Source organism: Carassius auratus, unplaced genomic scaffold, assembly GCF_003368295.1.
Source record: "Carassius auratus strain Wakin unplaced genomic scaffold, ASM336829v1 scaf_tig00019157, whole genome shotgun sequence".
Taxonomy (NCBI): domain Eukaryota; kingdom Metazoa; phylum Chordata; class Actinopteri; order Cypriniformes; family Cyprinidae; genus Carassius; species Carassius auratus.
This window is the reverse complement of record NW_020524928.1, coordinates 41,084-59,253: the sequence shown is the minus strand read 5'-3', so window position 1 is coordinate 59,253 and position 18,170 is coordinate 41,084. Positions and strand designations below refer to the sequence as shown.

Genomic DNA, 18,170 nt, shown 5'->3' with positions numbered 1-18,170 from the left:
GTTTTTTTTTTTTAATTTCTGCATTGAACCGTTAAGTGTCAAACCTTTATTTGACAGCATTGGGACTTTTATTTTGACACCAACAAACTCTAAAAATAAAACCAATTTTTAATTATCGACATTGGACGATATGTTTTTCTGTTTGACCTTTATTTTGACAAAAGTGGGACTTTTATTTTGACACAGCTACAAATTCTCAGAATAAAGTTGTATATCGCTCATTCAAACTAAAAGATTTCATTTACAAAAGACAGTAGTCCATTTAAATAGGCTCAAACGAACAAATTGAAAACACATCCTTCTAAAATGATCAAGAGGAGGAATAACTTGGGCTTTGAAAGTTATGACTGAACAGACTGTATTTCTGAGTTTTGACAAATTAAATAAGGCATTTACAGTACACTGATTAAAGTCCATAGTACATCAAATTCTCAATCATACAGCACACTAGTTCTCCTGCATGTTCATCTACAGAATATTCTAGAACCATCAACATCTATTGGTAATATCCAGTAGTTGCCGACATATATATCATAAACACAGATAAATCACCCTATATTTGCCATGTTTTAAAATATTGGCTTTGAATGATACGTTCCATTTCCCTTTTAAATATCTAACATTTAAGATTGAAGTAACATCAACCTCCATTTCTGTATTTTTTTGGTAATATGTAGTAGTGGTAAACCGATATATCACCAAGACCTTATAAATGGACCGATATTTGGCCATTTTTTTTTAATCAGTAATGGACTATACATTTTTCTTTGAATTCATTAAATTAAGTGTTAGATTTTATACATGTATGTCTAATAGTGGTGAACCGATATATTGCCAAAACCGATAAATCGGACAATATTTGGCCTTTTTAATAATCAGTTTTGTACGACAAGTTTAATATATATATCATCTTGGCCATCAAAATATCCATAATTTTTACACAAAATGTTTAGCACACCTTTTACTCGACCAGAACTTCTCCAACCACTGCAGCTGAACGCGGTTAATGACCTTCACTAAAATCTCTCAGACCCGTCACCTTAATGCCTTTGGATTTAGATTTCCGTACTGGACTTACTGTACGGAGATAGTTTGCAGATTAATGATGACTCAACTGACAAGAGGCAGAAGAGGATGAGAAAGTACTGTACAGAGGATTTATGTTGTGCAAGTAGAATAAAGCAAACAGGACATCAAGGTCACAGATCCAGTCAGAAGGTGGTTAGTTTGAATCCCAAGAACGGTTCGGATCCCATAAGTAGTTCAGAAGTCCAGTTTTCCTGAGCAAAGCTTGTAAGTGGAAGAACAAGAGTAAGCGGACAAGATTCAGGAACTGGACCCGTTTTGAGACACTGACCTGGACACTTGCCTCTTCCCCTCGGCTGAAAGCAGCACCGTCAGCTGCTCCTGGGGCGGATCGAATCGACTACGGGTACCACAAGGAGACGACACGTGAACAATGTGGATGCGAGGGTGGAAACAAGCAGGGATGGAAAACAAGAAGATACGAGAGAACTAAATAAAGCAGGAAGAACAAGAAAAAAAAGGAGGAGATGAATGATTGGGACGATTATTAAAAAAAATCTACTGATAGCTAATTTATTAAAAAAGATCTACTGAAATCTATTGGAGCTAAAACAAAATAAATTAATAATAATACATAGTTAAGGGTATCTACATAATGCTACAAAACAAAATAAACGCTGCAAAATAAAAACAAAACAAAAATGCTAATAAATAATACAAAAAATAATACAAAAAAAAGTTTAAAAAGTTTACAGGAGCTACAGGATTTAAGGGTGACTACAAAATACATTACGCTGCAAAAACCAATGAAACATCGCAGTAAATAAGAAACGATAGGATGGTTGTGGAGAGGAAAGGTGGGAAAATGCAGGAATATATGATTAGGACTATTATGAAACCTACTAGGGACAAAATAAAAGAACCTTCTTTAAAAAATAAATAAATAAATAAATAAAATTTAAAAATGGAGCCACAGAGTTTAAGGGCATCTACGTAAAGCTGTGAAAACCAAAGATATGTTGCAAAAAATACGAAAAGACATGATGTTTTTCGGTGATGAAAGTTTCTTCAAAATATGAAACAAGAATGAAACACTTTCTGTGAGCAGTATGTGCTATGCCAAGAATCCTCAAAGAAAAACTCTTGATGCTTTTTGTGCCCATATCATCCCTCTCTCTTCAACTGTGAAGGTCCTCATCTCTCCTCATCCAGAGGATGAACGGTGTGGGTTTATTTCAGTCCATCAGAATGTAGATTTGAGTCATCAGCTGTGAATTCACCTGATATTGAGCTTCTTTAAAGGCTCTGAACTACTGAAGCATGCCAAAAAAGCCTACACAGACCCGAGAAGCAAAAAGTTTGTGGTTAGTTTGATTTATAATATATAACGGTTTTGAAAGAAGTGTCTTCTGTTCACAAAGGCTGCATTTATTTAAATCAAAATTACTGTGAAAACAGTCAAAATGTGAATTATTATTACAATATAAAATAACTGTTTCCTATGTAAACATATTACTCCAGACTTCAGTGTCACGTGATCTTCAGAATCTGATCAGTGGAGGCTTTCCTGTCAGCGAGCAAACTAATCTACAGAGAGAGACTGAGAGAAGCGATGCCAACAAACAACACGACCGCAGAGTCCTCTCTGGCAGGAGCAAAGCATTGTGGGTGGCCAACAGCAGCAATAACAGGCTGAGAAGCCTTCTGTTGGAGGAGTGGGAGAGAGAGAGAGATGTGGGAAGAGAATAGTATGTAGTGATGCACACACACACACACACACACACACACACACAGAGAGATAAATGATTCCCTAGATTGTTTTTTCTCTTACATCCAACTTTTGCAGTCAAAGCAGACATATTCTCATATTCTGTGGTCTGAAAGCCAAGTAAGATGTTAAAAATGACACAGTATGCTATTTGTGCTGTTTGCTAGTGCAAAACTCACAAACACAATGCTGGAATGCTGTGGGTGTTGCTATGCGATTGCTAAGGCATTCTGAGAGGTATTATTGCATTGCTATATGGTTGCTAGGGTGTTTAGAGTGGTTGCTAAGCTACTTATCAATGGGGTACAACAAATATATTCAAATTTAAGATCAATAATAATCATAAAATGTACTCTTTAACCTTATCTTACAGTAAATAACTAAATTTTTTTGAAAAACAATAATTGATATGCTACTATATTTACATTACTTTCACCAGATTTGTATATTAATATTTATTCATTTTAATATTTATATACACTATTAGGAACAGCATCCTAATACTGTGTTTGACCATCTTTCGCATTCAGAACTGCCTTAATTCTACAGAAATCGAGACATCCTCGAATCCGGCGGCATCACAAAACACTCATGAGAAGCGTCCAGTGAAGTCACACACAAGGACATCAGAGCCTTTCTTCACATCAACAAAACCCTGAATAACACAAAGCTGTTGCTTTCTTTCTCAATCCTTTTCTGTCGCACAAGTTTAGACCAAAATATTAGATTTTTTGCTGTTTCTTAGCAACTGCAAATTACAACAACTTCTCCGATGAGGTCGAAGTCAAAACGTAAAAGAAAAAGAGTGGAAGTGCTTTAATGGATTAAAAGAGAAGATCCTGAGTAAAGAACATGCAGAGACAGAGTATTACGTTTTACACACCGCATTAACAGTCTGACACGTGTGGAAAGTGTGAGCTGCTGTTTTCTCTGCTTTACGAGTCTAACGTCAGCGTTCTGTGTGCAATGTTTGCGCTAAACAACTAGAGGAGATTAACAGTAACACAGACTCACCGGCGGTCATTCCTGCGGCGACGAAACAGTTTTTTCGTGTGTGCGATCTCAGCTTCATTAGGCAGAGGAGGAAAAACCTGTGGAAAGAAAGAGAAAATATCACGAGAAACGCCAAAACAAAAAGTCTGGACAGTTTGTATACAAGCGTGAACCTCATAAAAGTACCAAAAAATAAATATTACATTTTGCAGAAATTATGCAATGTTTAAAACATTTGTTAGTGTATTATTTCAAGATGTTTATTATTTTATTTTCATGATAATTATGCAGATGGATTTTTTCAATGGTGATTTCCATAAATGTTTTATATAAATAAATAAATAAAAAAATTTAATACAAATGTTGTGCAGCAACAACAAAAAATGTATTTTATAAAACTAGATTTTGTTTCTGAAAGTATGCATGCATCTTTTTTGTATTTGTAAAAAAGTAACTGTTTTGTATTAATATTTTTCATTACAGAATATTTTAGAAACTTTTTTTCATGATAATGATTGCGCACTTCCTCAGATACTCTCATTACTGTACTGTTTTGTTTTAATTCTCATTATTTTCAATGGTGATTTGCATAACAGTATATAATTCAATAAAAAAAAAAATGCAAAAAAAACTTCTACAAAAAAAATTTTTATTTTGGAAAACAAATACAACCAGGATGTAATATTTAAAAAATATACAGTATACACACACATGCTTAAAAAAAATGTGTCTGTATGATTTTAATATTAATTAATAATATTCTTCATATCTTTTTGTATCAATTATTATATTAATATAATTACATTTTAATGTTAGCTATTATACAAATGTTAATATAATTTACAGAAAGTATATATTAATATATATTAAAATGCATATACACTGAAGAAAATGATAAACACAAACACTTTTGTTTTTGCCCCCATTTTTCAAGAGCTGAAAAAGATCTAAGACTTTTTCTCTGTACACAAAAGGTTTATTATTCTCAAATATTGTTCACAAATCTGTCTAAATCCATGTTAGTGAGCACTTCTCCTTTTGTAGAGATAATCATTCACCTCACAGGTGTGACATATCAAGATCTGATTAGACAGCATGATTATTTAGACAGATTTGTCAACAATAACTGAGAGAAAAAGTCTTAGATCTTTGAGTTAATTTTCATTATGCATGCATTTTTGTTGTATTTGTAGCGTTGTATCAATATTTTGCATTACAGAAATTTGATCACTGGACATTTTTGATAATATTGTCAAACTTACTTAACAATTAAGCAATGATTACAAATTCAATCAAATGCAGATGGTTCAAATCAAATCCCAACTTTCATCATTCATAATACTGTTTCACGTGAAAGTACATCATGAAGATGTGAATGTATCTGTGTGTTTTTGTGCATGTGTTTCAAACACGCCACAAACTACAGATAAAACTTTTCAGTCTCTCTTGGATACTACAGGAGGTTAAAACGCCAAGGTTTATCGACAGGATCTGGGAAACAAGTACTGGTGCATGATGGGTAATAAAACCCTAAACTCTGACACCCTTCCATTTCACAGCATAATGGAACATTCTTGAGCTCTGAGCTGCGGTGGCAGCATCTACACACACACACACACACACACACACGGTCCTCAGGGTTTCTCTTTCTAACCCTACTGAGGCTCTGAAGCCAAAACCACTGTATGCTGATTGGCTGTCTCTGATTGGACACAGATGTGGCGGGAGATTAGTGTAATTGGCTGCTTTTCCTCGCCGGCGTGGTAATGAGGGCTTCTAAAGCTTAACCCCGCCCCCCACACAGACAGCCTGCCAGAGCCGGACACTGAGAGTCGCCAGCCATCACATTTATTACAAGAAATGACAAAAACAACCGAAACTTAAGAAAACACAACCGCAGGATGTATTCATGATGATAAAACACCACGTCAAACATCTGGCAGGGATACACAGACTCGACTGGCTCAGACTAAAGTGAGAAATAAAAAAGAAAATGGAGATGTTAGAAAACTGTATGAGACTCCGTGTCTTCTGCAGAAACAAGCAGTGAATGTCTGAAGAATGTTCTGCTCTCTGTTTTTCTCTTTTACCTAGAATATATTATTAGGGGAAAAGGACATTGCATAAAAACAACTTGACATTTCTAAATTCTTATGCATTCGAAAAACGTCACAATAGCCAGAAATAATGCACATTTTTCCAGAAACTCTCTTTAAAACTTTAACTGACAAAATTACAGACAATAGATAGAAAAACACTTTGGAAACTTTGCACAAAATATTATTATTAATATATATTATAATATACTCATTCATATTAAGTGATATTTTAATAATTTACTCATTCAAATGCATTAACATATATTTGCAATACAGTATTGTGATGATTACAATCCAATCAAATACAGATGGCCAAAATTAAGTCCTTACATTATTCCTGCAATTGTTTCTCGTGCCAAAACCCCTGCATTCAGAGGACAACTAGATAAGGGTCACATGTCCGTATGCATACACAGATGCCAAAAAGTCTCATCTTATAAGCAATTTAATGTTTACATGCAAGAAAAGGATCTGATGTGTGCCAGATGTCTGTGGAAAACTAAAATGCATCCATCTGATGGTGTGAAAGCAGCCATAAAGACAACGGAAAGACTTGTGAAGATAAAACTGTAATTTTGGGTTTGGTCCCATCAGAATCCATCAAGTCTACGAGTTTCTAAACTTCATGAGGAACTTCCTTGTGAGAGAGGCACGGCCTCAAGTGTCCATTCATCTTCTGTGTGTGTGTGTGTGTGTGTGTGTGTGTGTGTGTGTGTGTGTGTGTGGAGCTACTGTTGCAATCCTGCAGGATGTCACAAGTTGGACGTCTCCGCTTTAATGTTCTCCAGATGATAATCGCAACCACACCAAACACATTCAGACTTCAAAGCGCCTAAATATGTCAATATTTGCACAAGCGTGAAACCGAGGAAAGCGAGGCACCAGTTTTCGTTTGCCATGATTAAAGTCCTCAATTCTGATTGCTGTGCAAAAAAAGTAAACTATTACAAGGAAATCAGGGTTTTTTTTTGGAGACATAAGGAATGTGATGAATAATCTGCAGGGAGGAGACCCACGGTTTATTTGATATAAGGGCTGATTGTTTTTATTAAAAGTGAAACAATGCGAGTAAGCGTGTATGTCCTGTGCGGATCAAAGTCAGTGACACATAGATACACATCTGCACTCGGCTCGTCCCCGCTGAGCATGACCTTTGACCCCGGGCTGTAGGACTGTTGCATGCGTGACTGCGGAGGGCCGGAAGGCGGGGGAGTCGCTCGCGGCAGGAAACTTATGCATACCGCCACATTCCAGAGGTCAAAGGTCACAACAGAATCCATGTTCACAGAGTAGGGAATGATGACTCCTCCCACTCAGACCTGACTGGTCTGCACAGAGATACAGGGGTGAGGTAATGATGAAGTAACGGTGAGAAGTCCAGGACTAGGTTATGGGGTCAAGCAAATGTCTCTACACATATCAGATAAAAAACCACATCCAGGATTTCACATCGACTATATAACAGCATCTTTCTATGGTGTGTGTTATATAATAAAATAAAAAAACATTTAATATTTTAAATGGGGAATTACAGGTATAACAGAGAGCATTTGTAGAAATTGTACAAAGATTGAGTATGATTATGTAAAGCAAACATGATAAACAAGCTACAATAATGCACATCATAACACAATTTAATTGCATTTTGTAACTATAGTTAGACAAGGTGTATAATGTATAATATGATTTATGATGTAATAATAAATCATACTTACTAAAATCATATAAAAATACTCAAAAATATAACATCTAATAAAAACTTTAATAAAGAAATAACATTAATAACAACATTAAGAACATTTGTATTTAAACAATAAATTGAGAATAATTTTTTTTTATAAATATTGAAATAATTTAACATTTTCCTCTCTCTCTCTCTCTCTCTCTCTCTCTCTCTCTCTCTCTATATATATATATATATATACATATATCACATCGAAAATCAAAGTTTTTTTTGCATAATATGTGTGTGTCCTTTGTATATGTATTATCTATATATTTATTTATATGTCCATAGTTTTTATTCACATAATTTATATTATAAATGTGTATTTTGATACAAAGTAATTATATATTTATAGCCAAATTTGTTCGATTGCTAAAAAGGGTTTTAAAAAGACAAAAAATAAAGACGTTTATTTTGCCCATGGGTACTGTTTTTAAATGTGATGTGAGAAAAAAGACACATAAAAGGTGTATTTTACTTGACTTTCTGCATTTTCCCATCCAACGCCACGCCTACATGTCATAATGGATAGTCATCACATGTATCATAATATATTTGCTCGCACACGAGCAGCTCCATTTCATCTCTGAGACACGCTCAGTTCTAGCACTTGCCAAATTCGTGTCGTGCGTATCTGCGTAATAGCAAATCCGTCATGGCACGAGTGCAACTGGCTCTTAAAGGGAAAGGAAGATGAGTCTCTGATTGGTTTATTGCACGTTACGCCCAAAAAACACCCATTACTCATTAAGAGAATAGCGACAACCTGTTTAGACCATGCATCCGGGCAAAAAGTGGATTTGGACATGCCCTGAGTGCACCTGTGCCATGCCCTTTACACTTTGCGTTTAGATCGTTAAAATAGGGCCCTCTATCTTCTATCCAGGGGAAGTTGTTTAAGGGTGCAAGAGAGTTTAGATTTGTCAAGGAGGTAGGATTACACTTGACATCAGTCCTGAAATCATCACAACCATCACCGCTAACAAGATCTACCCACAGAATCTGAGCTCAACATTCACTCGGGCCAATAAAATCACCCGAAACAACATCAACTTTCCCTGCACTAGATGATATTAGAGAGTTATGGGATTCAGACGGCGTGGGTCATGAAAGCGGGCATTAACCTGAAGTGAGCGAGGACGTCTCCCGTCACAGGACACTGACGAACCGTGACAGACAGACTGATTTAAACAGTACGAGCAGAACTCATTTCAGAAAGATTAGCCAGAGAGACTACAGGTCTTCAGTTAGACACTCCATCGGCATTAAAACCCAGACATCTGGAAAGAATTCAAACCGCTGATTTCAGATCATTTCTAGAAAAGTGGGTTTCTTAAGCCCACTTAGTATTTAATTATATTATATAATTAATATATAGCAATAATTTCTCTCTCTCTCTCTCTCTCTATACATATATATATATATATATATATATATATATACATATACATATACATATATATATATATATATATATATATATATATATATATATATATATATGTATAAATGATTAAAGAATTTAAATTAAGGTTTAACTTTATATTAAGGTTTAATGTAATCATTTAAAAATAAGATAAAAACATGTATAATATATAAATGTCTTTTTTTTTCTCAACATAATTGTTTGTGTATGTCTGTTTATATATAAATTATATTTATCATGGAAATAAGCTGGAAACATCTATAAATAATTCAAAAGGCTGCTTTCCAATAATTCCTTGAAAAAAGTGTTTTACATATTTAATCATGTTTCTGTGTTTAGCTGAAGTATCCAGATGATTTCTGAAGGTTGGATGAACAACTTTGATTTGGTAAAACAGAAACAAATTTCATGCTTTTATTTTGCTTTTCAGACAACATGCAATGCGGATACACCAAAAAAAAAAAAACAAAGAAAAAAAATCAGATATTTTCAGGCTGTTTGAACAAAGCCAGAGCGTCCCGTGTGAGATCTGTGCTTCTAAACTTAGCGTCCACCGGACAGAGAAAGCTCTTTGTTAGCCTGACTATTGCAGGATGACTGAAGCCGTCACCTCTGGTATTAACGTGACCCTTTTCCTGTTCATGAGTCTGTGTCACGACATTCCGGATGATGAGGCGGAATTCCAAGAGGGAAAGTGACACAGGAATTCCTGCGCTGCTAGCGGGTGGAATGAGGAAGACAATGAACCATCAGTCAAAGAGCCAACACTTGGCATGCGACCATGAGACTGGACGCCTTCCAATCGAAGCAACTGCACACACACACACACACACACACACACACACACACACACTAAAGATTTCCAAAGAGAAATAGGGACTGAGAATCAGGGTTCCCACACCTTTAGACCAATGAATTTCCATGACTTTTTTACAGCCGTTCACGATAACTGGTTAACTTAAACTAATAAGATATAATAAGATATCGTTTTTGTTAATTGAAATACAGATGAATTCACATAAAATATAAGTATCAGATAAAAACCCTAAACTTAGTATATTTCCGTTAGTAGCAAAGACAATTAATAATAAATACTATAATAGTTCAGGTATATAAATACTAACACAGTTACTGGATAAGCATCGGGAAGAATCATTTTATAGTTGTTACACTCACAAACTGCAATTTCTAGTTTTGAGATGAGCATGACTAGGAAAATGATTAAAGGGGTCATATGACAATGCAAAAAATAACATTATTTTGCGTAGTTTGTGTGTTTAAGGGGTTCAAAAACATACTCTACATTATTTCCGCATCCCGTACATTATTGTTGCTCCTCTGTGCCCCGCTTTTCTGAAACACATCGAAGTTTACAAAGCTAAAAAAAAAAGGTGTGGTCTGATTGGTCAGCTATCCAGTGGTTTTGATTGGCCGAATACCTCAAACGTGTAACGGAAATGTTACAATATTTGGAAACACACAGCATCTCCACAACATTGCGGTGTTGTCAACAATACTACAGCGAGAATAAATGATACCCCTTCTTTATTTGCGTAAATATTTGGGCGGTGTTATGCAAATCTTCCAACACAGTGATGTAGACATGTGGGGGCGTGTTTAAATGAAATGTTTTAGGAGGCCGTGGACGAGCCTTAACTTTTATTAAAAAAATTATCTTTGGGTTTGAGACTTCGTCTTTTCAACGTCACGGATCTTATAAATGCATGAACAGCTTGTAACACTCCAAAGAGAAATAAAAACTTGAAATCGCATCATATGACCCCTTCAATTCCCATGACTATCACAGGCCTGGGAAACAGAGTTTTAACATTCCCTGATGTTTCCAGGTTCTGGACACCTGGAGAAAAATGAATGACCACTGAAACAAAGGCTCCTGCAGAATCCAAGGCTATTCTTGTGTAATTTCAGTCTGGATTCTTTAGCTCCTGAGATGAAGACTGTCCGTGTGTTGTTTACAGCAGCCTGAGCTTTACGTTCCTTTGGACACGTCTGCAGAGAGTGTGTTGGTCTGGTTGCCGGGTGACGCGGGATCGAGTCTGAGCGTTTATGATGGGATAGACATCATGGCTCTCTCAGGCCCAATTAGGTAAAGAGTCAGCGCATGATCTCACACTCAAACACACTCCTCAACTAGCAAACAAAACTACATCACTGCATTTTCAGATTCCCGGATCATAGGAATTCTACACAGATTTCGGTAACACTTTATAATAACTGCATGCTATTAATCATTAGTTAAGCATTAGCAAACAGTTAATTCATCATTTATAAATCATTAATAGACATTTATAAGCAGTTTATAAATACAGATATAAATGATTTATACCGGATTCAAAAGCATATCTATAATGTATTTAATAATTGTTTTAATTAATGATCAATTTATCATTTCTAAATTAAGTATAGCATTATTTACACACCAGTTATTAAGGAGTTGTCAGTGGTTCATAAGATCACTTAGAAATTGTAAGTAAATGATTAATAAACTATTTAAATGTGCATTCATACATCTTTTTATTCAGACATATAGTAATAGTTACTTAACGTGTTAATAAATGGTTTATTAACATGTATTTCTACTGTAATTCAGGGTTAATTCAGGTAGTTGTTAGTTAACTATTTTTGTAAGCTCATTTAAAGTGAGGACTATTTATGCCTTGTAAAGCTTTTACAAATGAGATTTAAAGGCTGTTAATATTTCTATGTTCTGTATCACTGTGTTGTGTTTGTTTCCGTTTTTTGTTTAGAAGATAACTGAGCCTTTAAATATCCTTTATAAATGCTTTACAAGGCATAACTAGTCCTCACTTTAGATGAGCTCACATAAATGGTTAACGGACCACTACTAAATGCTTTATAACTACCTGAATTTACTACATTTCTTGTGATCTTATGAATCACTGGCAACTCCTAAATAACTGGTTTGTAAATAATGCTATACTTCATTGAGAAATGATAAATTGATCATGAATAAAGTATGAAATTACACATTATAGATATGCTTTTAAATCAAGAATAAAGCATTTATATCTGTATTTATAAACTGATTATTACTGTCTATTAATGCTTTATAAATTATGAATTACCTGTTTACTATTGCTTAATTAATGATTAATAGTGTGCAGTTATTATAAAGTGTTACCCAGATTTCTAACACACTTCTATTATTTTGGGAGTTGCTATGCTCAGTAAATAAACAACAAGACACATGACTGAAGCACAACCTCTCACTATGAGTAGCAGTGCTAGTGATGCCCTAATAAGACACTGTATATCTCTCTCACATGCACTTTAAAATAGATGTATTTTATCTCTAAAGCGGTGGGGTTTCGTAACAAGACACGTCATACAGTCGCTTGAATCGGCCAACAAGCATCCGCCCACAAATTCCTCAACTCCCAACAGATGAATCCGCATCCAAGATTCCCTCACTGACCTCTTCATTCCCGCGTTACGACAGAGCGAGCAGGTAGGAGCTGTGTGTGACTGACAATCACAGGAAAGGGAGGGGTGTCTGACCTCCTCATTGTTGTGTGTCAGATCTGCCGGGGTCTCTCCGCTCCTGTCGGGCCGCACGTAGCTCAGGGGAGCGAGCGCTCAGTGTCTGGCCCGCTGGAGGCCTTTTGTTCTGCAGTAACTAGACACGTCTACAATATCTGAGCCATCGCAGATACACACACACACACACACACTATAGAGATGCATATGAATGAGTCAAAACATATGACGCAAAAAATATGAAATCAGTGTTTTCACCCAAAATACACACACACACACACACACTTTTGATCTATTTAAATGAGGTCATGCTACTGATTTTTTGTTATTTTTAGATAAAAATATAATGACTATTACACAACTTCTAAAAAAGAATAAGATTTACTGCTTTATGAATAATTTTAGACCGTTATCAAAACGACACTCTACTGAAAGGCTTAATGTATAATGCATTATAAAATAATTAGTAAAGAAAGTTGTGAAGCATGATATATTTTCATAAATAATTGTTAGTTAACATGCATTACATATAAAGGTTTGTTTTTCATGTGTTTTAATGCATTATACTTCATCATACAATGCATTAAAATGTGCATTACAAGGCACAATTAATGCATTAAAATTACTTTCATTATGCATTATATATAAGGCTTTAAGTAAAGCGTTATCACTAAGTTTAGTAAGTTTAGTTAACAGGGTAAAAAAAAAAACATGAACAAACGTCTACAGCATTTATTAATCATAATGTTAATCTCAGCATTAACTAACGACTTTTTAAAATCAAAAAGTATAAATACATACTTGCATACAAACACATACATTTAATCTATTTAGGTGAGTTACAGCTATTGATCTCCAGAATGATTACATCAATTATAGACATTAAAGACTATCACAAATACAAAATTTAATTAATTAATTAATTTAATTAATAATTTCAATATGTTAATGAAAAAAAGTACATCATTATCAGTTAATATGTTGACAAAGATTATAAAGATAACATTAATGAAGATAAGCAAATGCTGATTATATATATTATATATTATATATATATATATATATATATATAATATATATATATATATATTAATTAAATGCATTAACTAATGCTAATTTTACTGTAAAGTGTTACCAATTTAACTTCAGGGTCAAACACACACACACACACACACACACACACACACACCTCCAAGACGGAAACAGACAGACTGACTCTGACCTTATTGGAAACTAAACCTATTTTGTGGGAATAATGGGAAGAGTGAACGTGATGAAACACACACACACACACACACACACACACACACACACACGTTGTATCACTTCCTTCTGCTCTGTATTAAAGACAATAAAAGTTTACAGTGCACAGAAACATCCGCTTACACTGAATCAGACAACACACACACACACACACACACAGAACAACAGCACACAATATAAACACACCAGCCAAACACTCAGATTGTGTGTGTGTGTGTGCCATAGGGCATGTGAATCTGGCAGGATATTGTGTATCAGGTGACAAACAAAACAGCTACAAAAATCTCTAACCTGACACACACACACACACACACACACACACACTTTAGTGCTCAATGAGGTCTTGGATTAGAGATGTAGACTGTGTGTGTGTGTGTGTGTGTGTGTGTGTGTGTGTGTGTGTGTGTGTGTGTGTGTGTGTGCAACTAAAATAAATTCTTCATGCCAACAATTATTTCACACAACTCTGACTGGAGATTCTTCAGCTCAAGCTCATTATAAACACCTGTCAGTCTAGTATGCAAATTAGCTCCATTGTGATTGGCTGACCTCACAGTGTTGTCTGGAAACTTTCCAATGTGAGTATAATTCACCACAATTAATATCATCATAAATCTAGTTTTTTTACATGTAATTTACATGCATTATATTTTAAAATAAATTAATATTTTTATTGCATTAAATTTATCAAAAGAATTTGATGCAAAATAATTCTATTTAAAAGAAAAACTGTTCTTTAGAACTTATGATTCACCAAGGTATCCTAAAAAATGAAATGCATCACAGATTCCACAAAATCAGAAATGTTTCTCGAGCAGCAAATCATCATATTAGAATGATTTCTGAAGATCATGTGACACTGAAGACTGGAGGAATGATGCTGAAAATACAGCTGTGCATATTTGCAAAGAAGAAATTACTTTTCAAAATATGTTAATACTATATTTACTGTATTTGTGATCAAATAAATGCTGCCTTGGTGAGCAAAAGAGAATTGTCGAATCATTGTCTCTCCCAACACCTTATGTAATTTTTCCTCTTTTTTTTTGCATTGTGAATTTTTTTCTTTTGCTTTTGGAGAGAATAGAAACAGAAATTATATATGCTATGGTTCTCCATGTACCTCTATAGATTTTTACTCAGCTATCATTTTTTTCAATGTTCTGAACCCAAAAAAAAAAGAAAAAGTGTTCATTTTAACATCCAACAATCTGCACGTTCACCTTTAAAGTGTTTAAATAAACAGACACACTTAAAATGACAGAGAACAAGGGGAAAGACAACAGATCACTTGAGTAAGAACAATGGCTGGCATCACACACAGTCCACCCTGTCTGCCTTCACCGCGTCCAGACGCTGCCCACAGATGACCTTCTGACCCGCCGTTGCCACGCTAACAACATCCTGCTGGGTGGAGCCAAGAACTCACCGGTGGCCAGACACAGCAGAAAGAACAAAAAAGAAACCTATGCTACATTACAGTGGATTGGTGATGGCATTATGAAACCAGTAGATGGCGCTAACAGCGCTGTTATTTTACCATCTTTGTAGCTTTTATTATTTATTTTTTATTCTATTGTCTTCTTCATTTAATTTTACGTTTTTGAATTTTGTTGTTTGTTTTTGTCACTTTTTTCTTATATATATATATATATATATATATATATATATATATATATATATATATATATATATATATATATATATATAATTTTTTTCTTTCTATAAATATATGTCCACAGAGTTTTTCATTTTCTTTTCATTTTAGTTTGGTACATCAAGTTAGTAACTAAAATTAAAAATATATATATATTGTCTTGCCAACAAGGTGAAATAAGTTCTTGTTTAATATTTAATGGTTTTAGTAGTGCTATCAAACAATTAATCACGATTAATAACATCCAAAAGAAAAGTTTTTATTTATTTTTGTATATATAAATACACACACATACAGTGTACAGTATATATTGAAAATTTTGGCATGTATATGTTCATAGTACAGATAAATATATGTAATATTTAAACAGCATGCTTTTCTTAAATATATACATGTTTGTGTGTATTTATATAGACATTAAAAATATACACAGTAATTATGCATATATTATTATTATGTTAACAAAATTTTTATTTTGGATGCAGTTTAGTTGTTGGATAACACCAGTTTTTGGTTTAGTAGCTCTGGTCAACTGCCAGCACATCATAATTTATTTGTTTTGAAATATCCTTTTTTTCATCATTCTCTCTCGACTCCTTCTGTAGGTAAATGGAAATTAATCTGAAGCTAAAGTTGCTACAGCAGTTCATAAATACATGAGCGTTAAATTCCAGACTAATGTAATGACTACTTTGCATGATAGTATCTAGCTAAACTCATTAGCAAAATTCACCTTAAAATTAGTAATCAATGCACATTAATAAACTGCTGTAGCAACTTCATAATCTCACATACTGTTTGTGAACAGCTGCATTCAAACACTTAATTATGCATCTCAGAACAAGAGGACTGTAGACAAACTCAATAGACAGATAAACTAACACTAACTCAGAAGGCTGGCGTAATTCATACCATTCTCGGTGTTAACAGCACATTCCTGAGCGTCCAGTAATCCAGTAAAATCCCACACACTGTCATATCATGACTTCACCACTAGATGTCAGTGTTGGATCAGTTCAAACATGTTTCAGCATCTCTCCAGCAGAGGGCGCACTTCTAAACACTCCGATGGTACACAGCAGAACACATCTCTGCTTCAAATCTTTATTCTCCTGATCGCAGACAGACTCCAGAAGGCTGAAGGATGAATAAAACCTTGAGATAGTTTCTTACCGGAAGGCTGGGCAGGAATTTCTCCATGTTGTCCAGGTCAATACCATCATCGTCGTCAAATTTGCCCTTTATCATCCTGTGAACAGACAGACAATACATGACTGACAATGTTCAGCCAGACAAAGAGTCTGCAGGCTCGTATAAGCGACAACAAATTATGTATAATGATGGGCTTTTGAGTTTCCATACTGACTAACTAAATAAACCAGGCTGTAAAATGTAACTCTGTAAAGCCTGACATATGAAATAATAGTGATAAAATATTTTCTTTCTTTTTTTTCAGACAAAAATATACATTTTATATTTTGTGCATGTGTTTTTTTTTTTTTTTTTTTTGTCATATTTGATCCATTAGGCTTTTATGGCTCATATAGTATGATATAGTGTGAACGTGGAGGAAAAACCAGTTGTAAACAATTGTACAATTATATTAAAAGGCCTTTTACTTGCTAAAGGTCTAAACTATCAATCAGTTGACAGAAGGCATGGAGTAGATTGAGTGCAACAGGTTTTTCAGCAAAAGTTTGATCATTTAATTAGATGCCTTAGAAATATTTAGCAGTCGTGCATCTCTCATTCATCCAGTAGAGGGCAGTAATGAGCCGAGTGCCACATTAACACACAGCCACACCCATCCTGAACTCTCAAAACTCCCTGCCATGCAGATTTACATGCAAATAAATCCACTTTCGAGTGCATTCGAGTGAAGTGATTCAGACCGATGATCTGAGGTCAGTGTTATTGACGGTATCGTCTGTCTCACCCCTCTCGGTCGATGTGCGGCAGGTGTTTCGGTGTCCCTCTGTATGGCCTCCTGTGAAACTGTGACAAATCCAGTTTCTCCGGCTGCATGTCCCACGTAGCACCTCTGTGAGCACAGAACACAGTCAACAGAAATCCTTAACTGCTGTATATTTATTTACACTTAACTAAGGTCCTCAAGTATTACACATATTTGTATATTTATACACATGCATCAAGCTCATTGTAAGCCTCCATTTCTCCCTGATCCGGGCTGTAAAACTCTGCTAATCAGCTGAAACGCTATAAAGATGCTAATTAGCTCAGGCACCTTTTCTTTTTCTTCTTAAAATACGCTGAATAGGTCAAGACAACCTCAGAGCTTGTTTTGAAAGGTAATATGATAGTGGTGTAACTCTAAATGAAAGCGTTTGCAACCTGCAAAAACCTGAAAAATATACTAAACCACAGCTTATGAAATCTATAATGTACACTGATGTTCAAAAGTTTGCACTCGGTATGTATTTTTGCTAAAGATATTAATACTTTTATTTGTCAAGGATGCATTCAATTGCTGAAAAGTGGCGTTGAAGACATTTATAATATTGCAATAGATTTCTATTTCAAGTCAATGCTTTCTATTCATCAAAGTAGCCTAAAAGGTGTAACAGTTTCCACAAATATATGAAGTATTGTTGATAATCATAATGTTTTTCGAGCAGCAAATCATCATATTAGGATGATTTCTAAAGGAGCATGTGACACTTCAGCCTTAATCA

The 18,170-nt window shown here is 34.7% G+C and overlaps 1 protein-coding gene across 5 annotated transcripts in view; it reads right to left on the bottom strand.

The window, feature by feature from the left end:
• The window catches only part of LOC113076150 (CBP80/20-dependent translation initiation factor-like), a 54,079-nt gene that overhangs the window by 20,548 nt on the left and 15,361 nt on the right, over positions 1-18,170 (bottom strand). For 4 of the 5 annotated variants that reach the window (XM_026248819.1, XM_026248816.1, XM_026248815.1 and 1 more), the window contains exons 6-9: positions 17,414-17,518; positions 16,651-16,726; positions 3,809-3,885; positions 1,358-1,426 (exon numbers count right to left, since the gene is read on the bottom strand). In XM_026248819.1, the coding sequence (XP_026104604.1) occupies positions 1,358-1,426; positions 3,809-3,885; positions 16,651-16,726; positions 17,414-17,518 (327 nt within the window). The remainder of the gene's footprint in view (positions 1-1,357; positions 1,427-3,808; positions 3,886-16,650; positions 16,727-17,413; positions 17,519-18,170) is intronic. The other variant, XM_026248818.1, reaches the window with a different exon arrangement.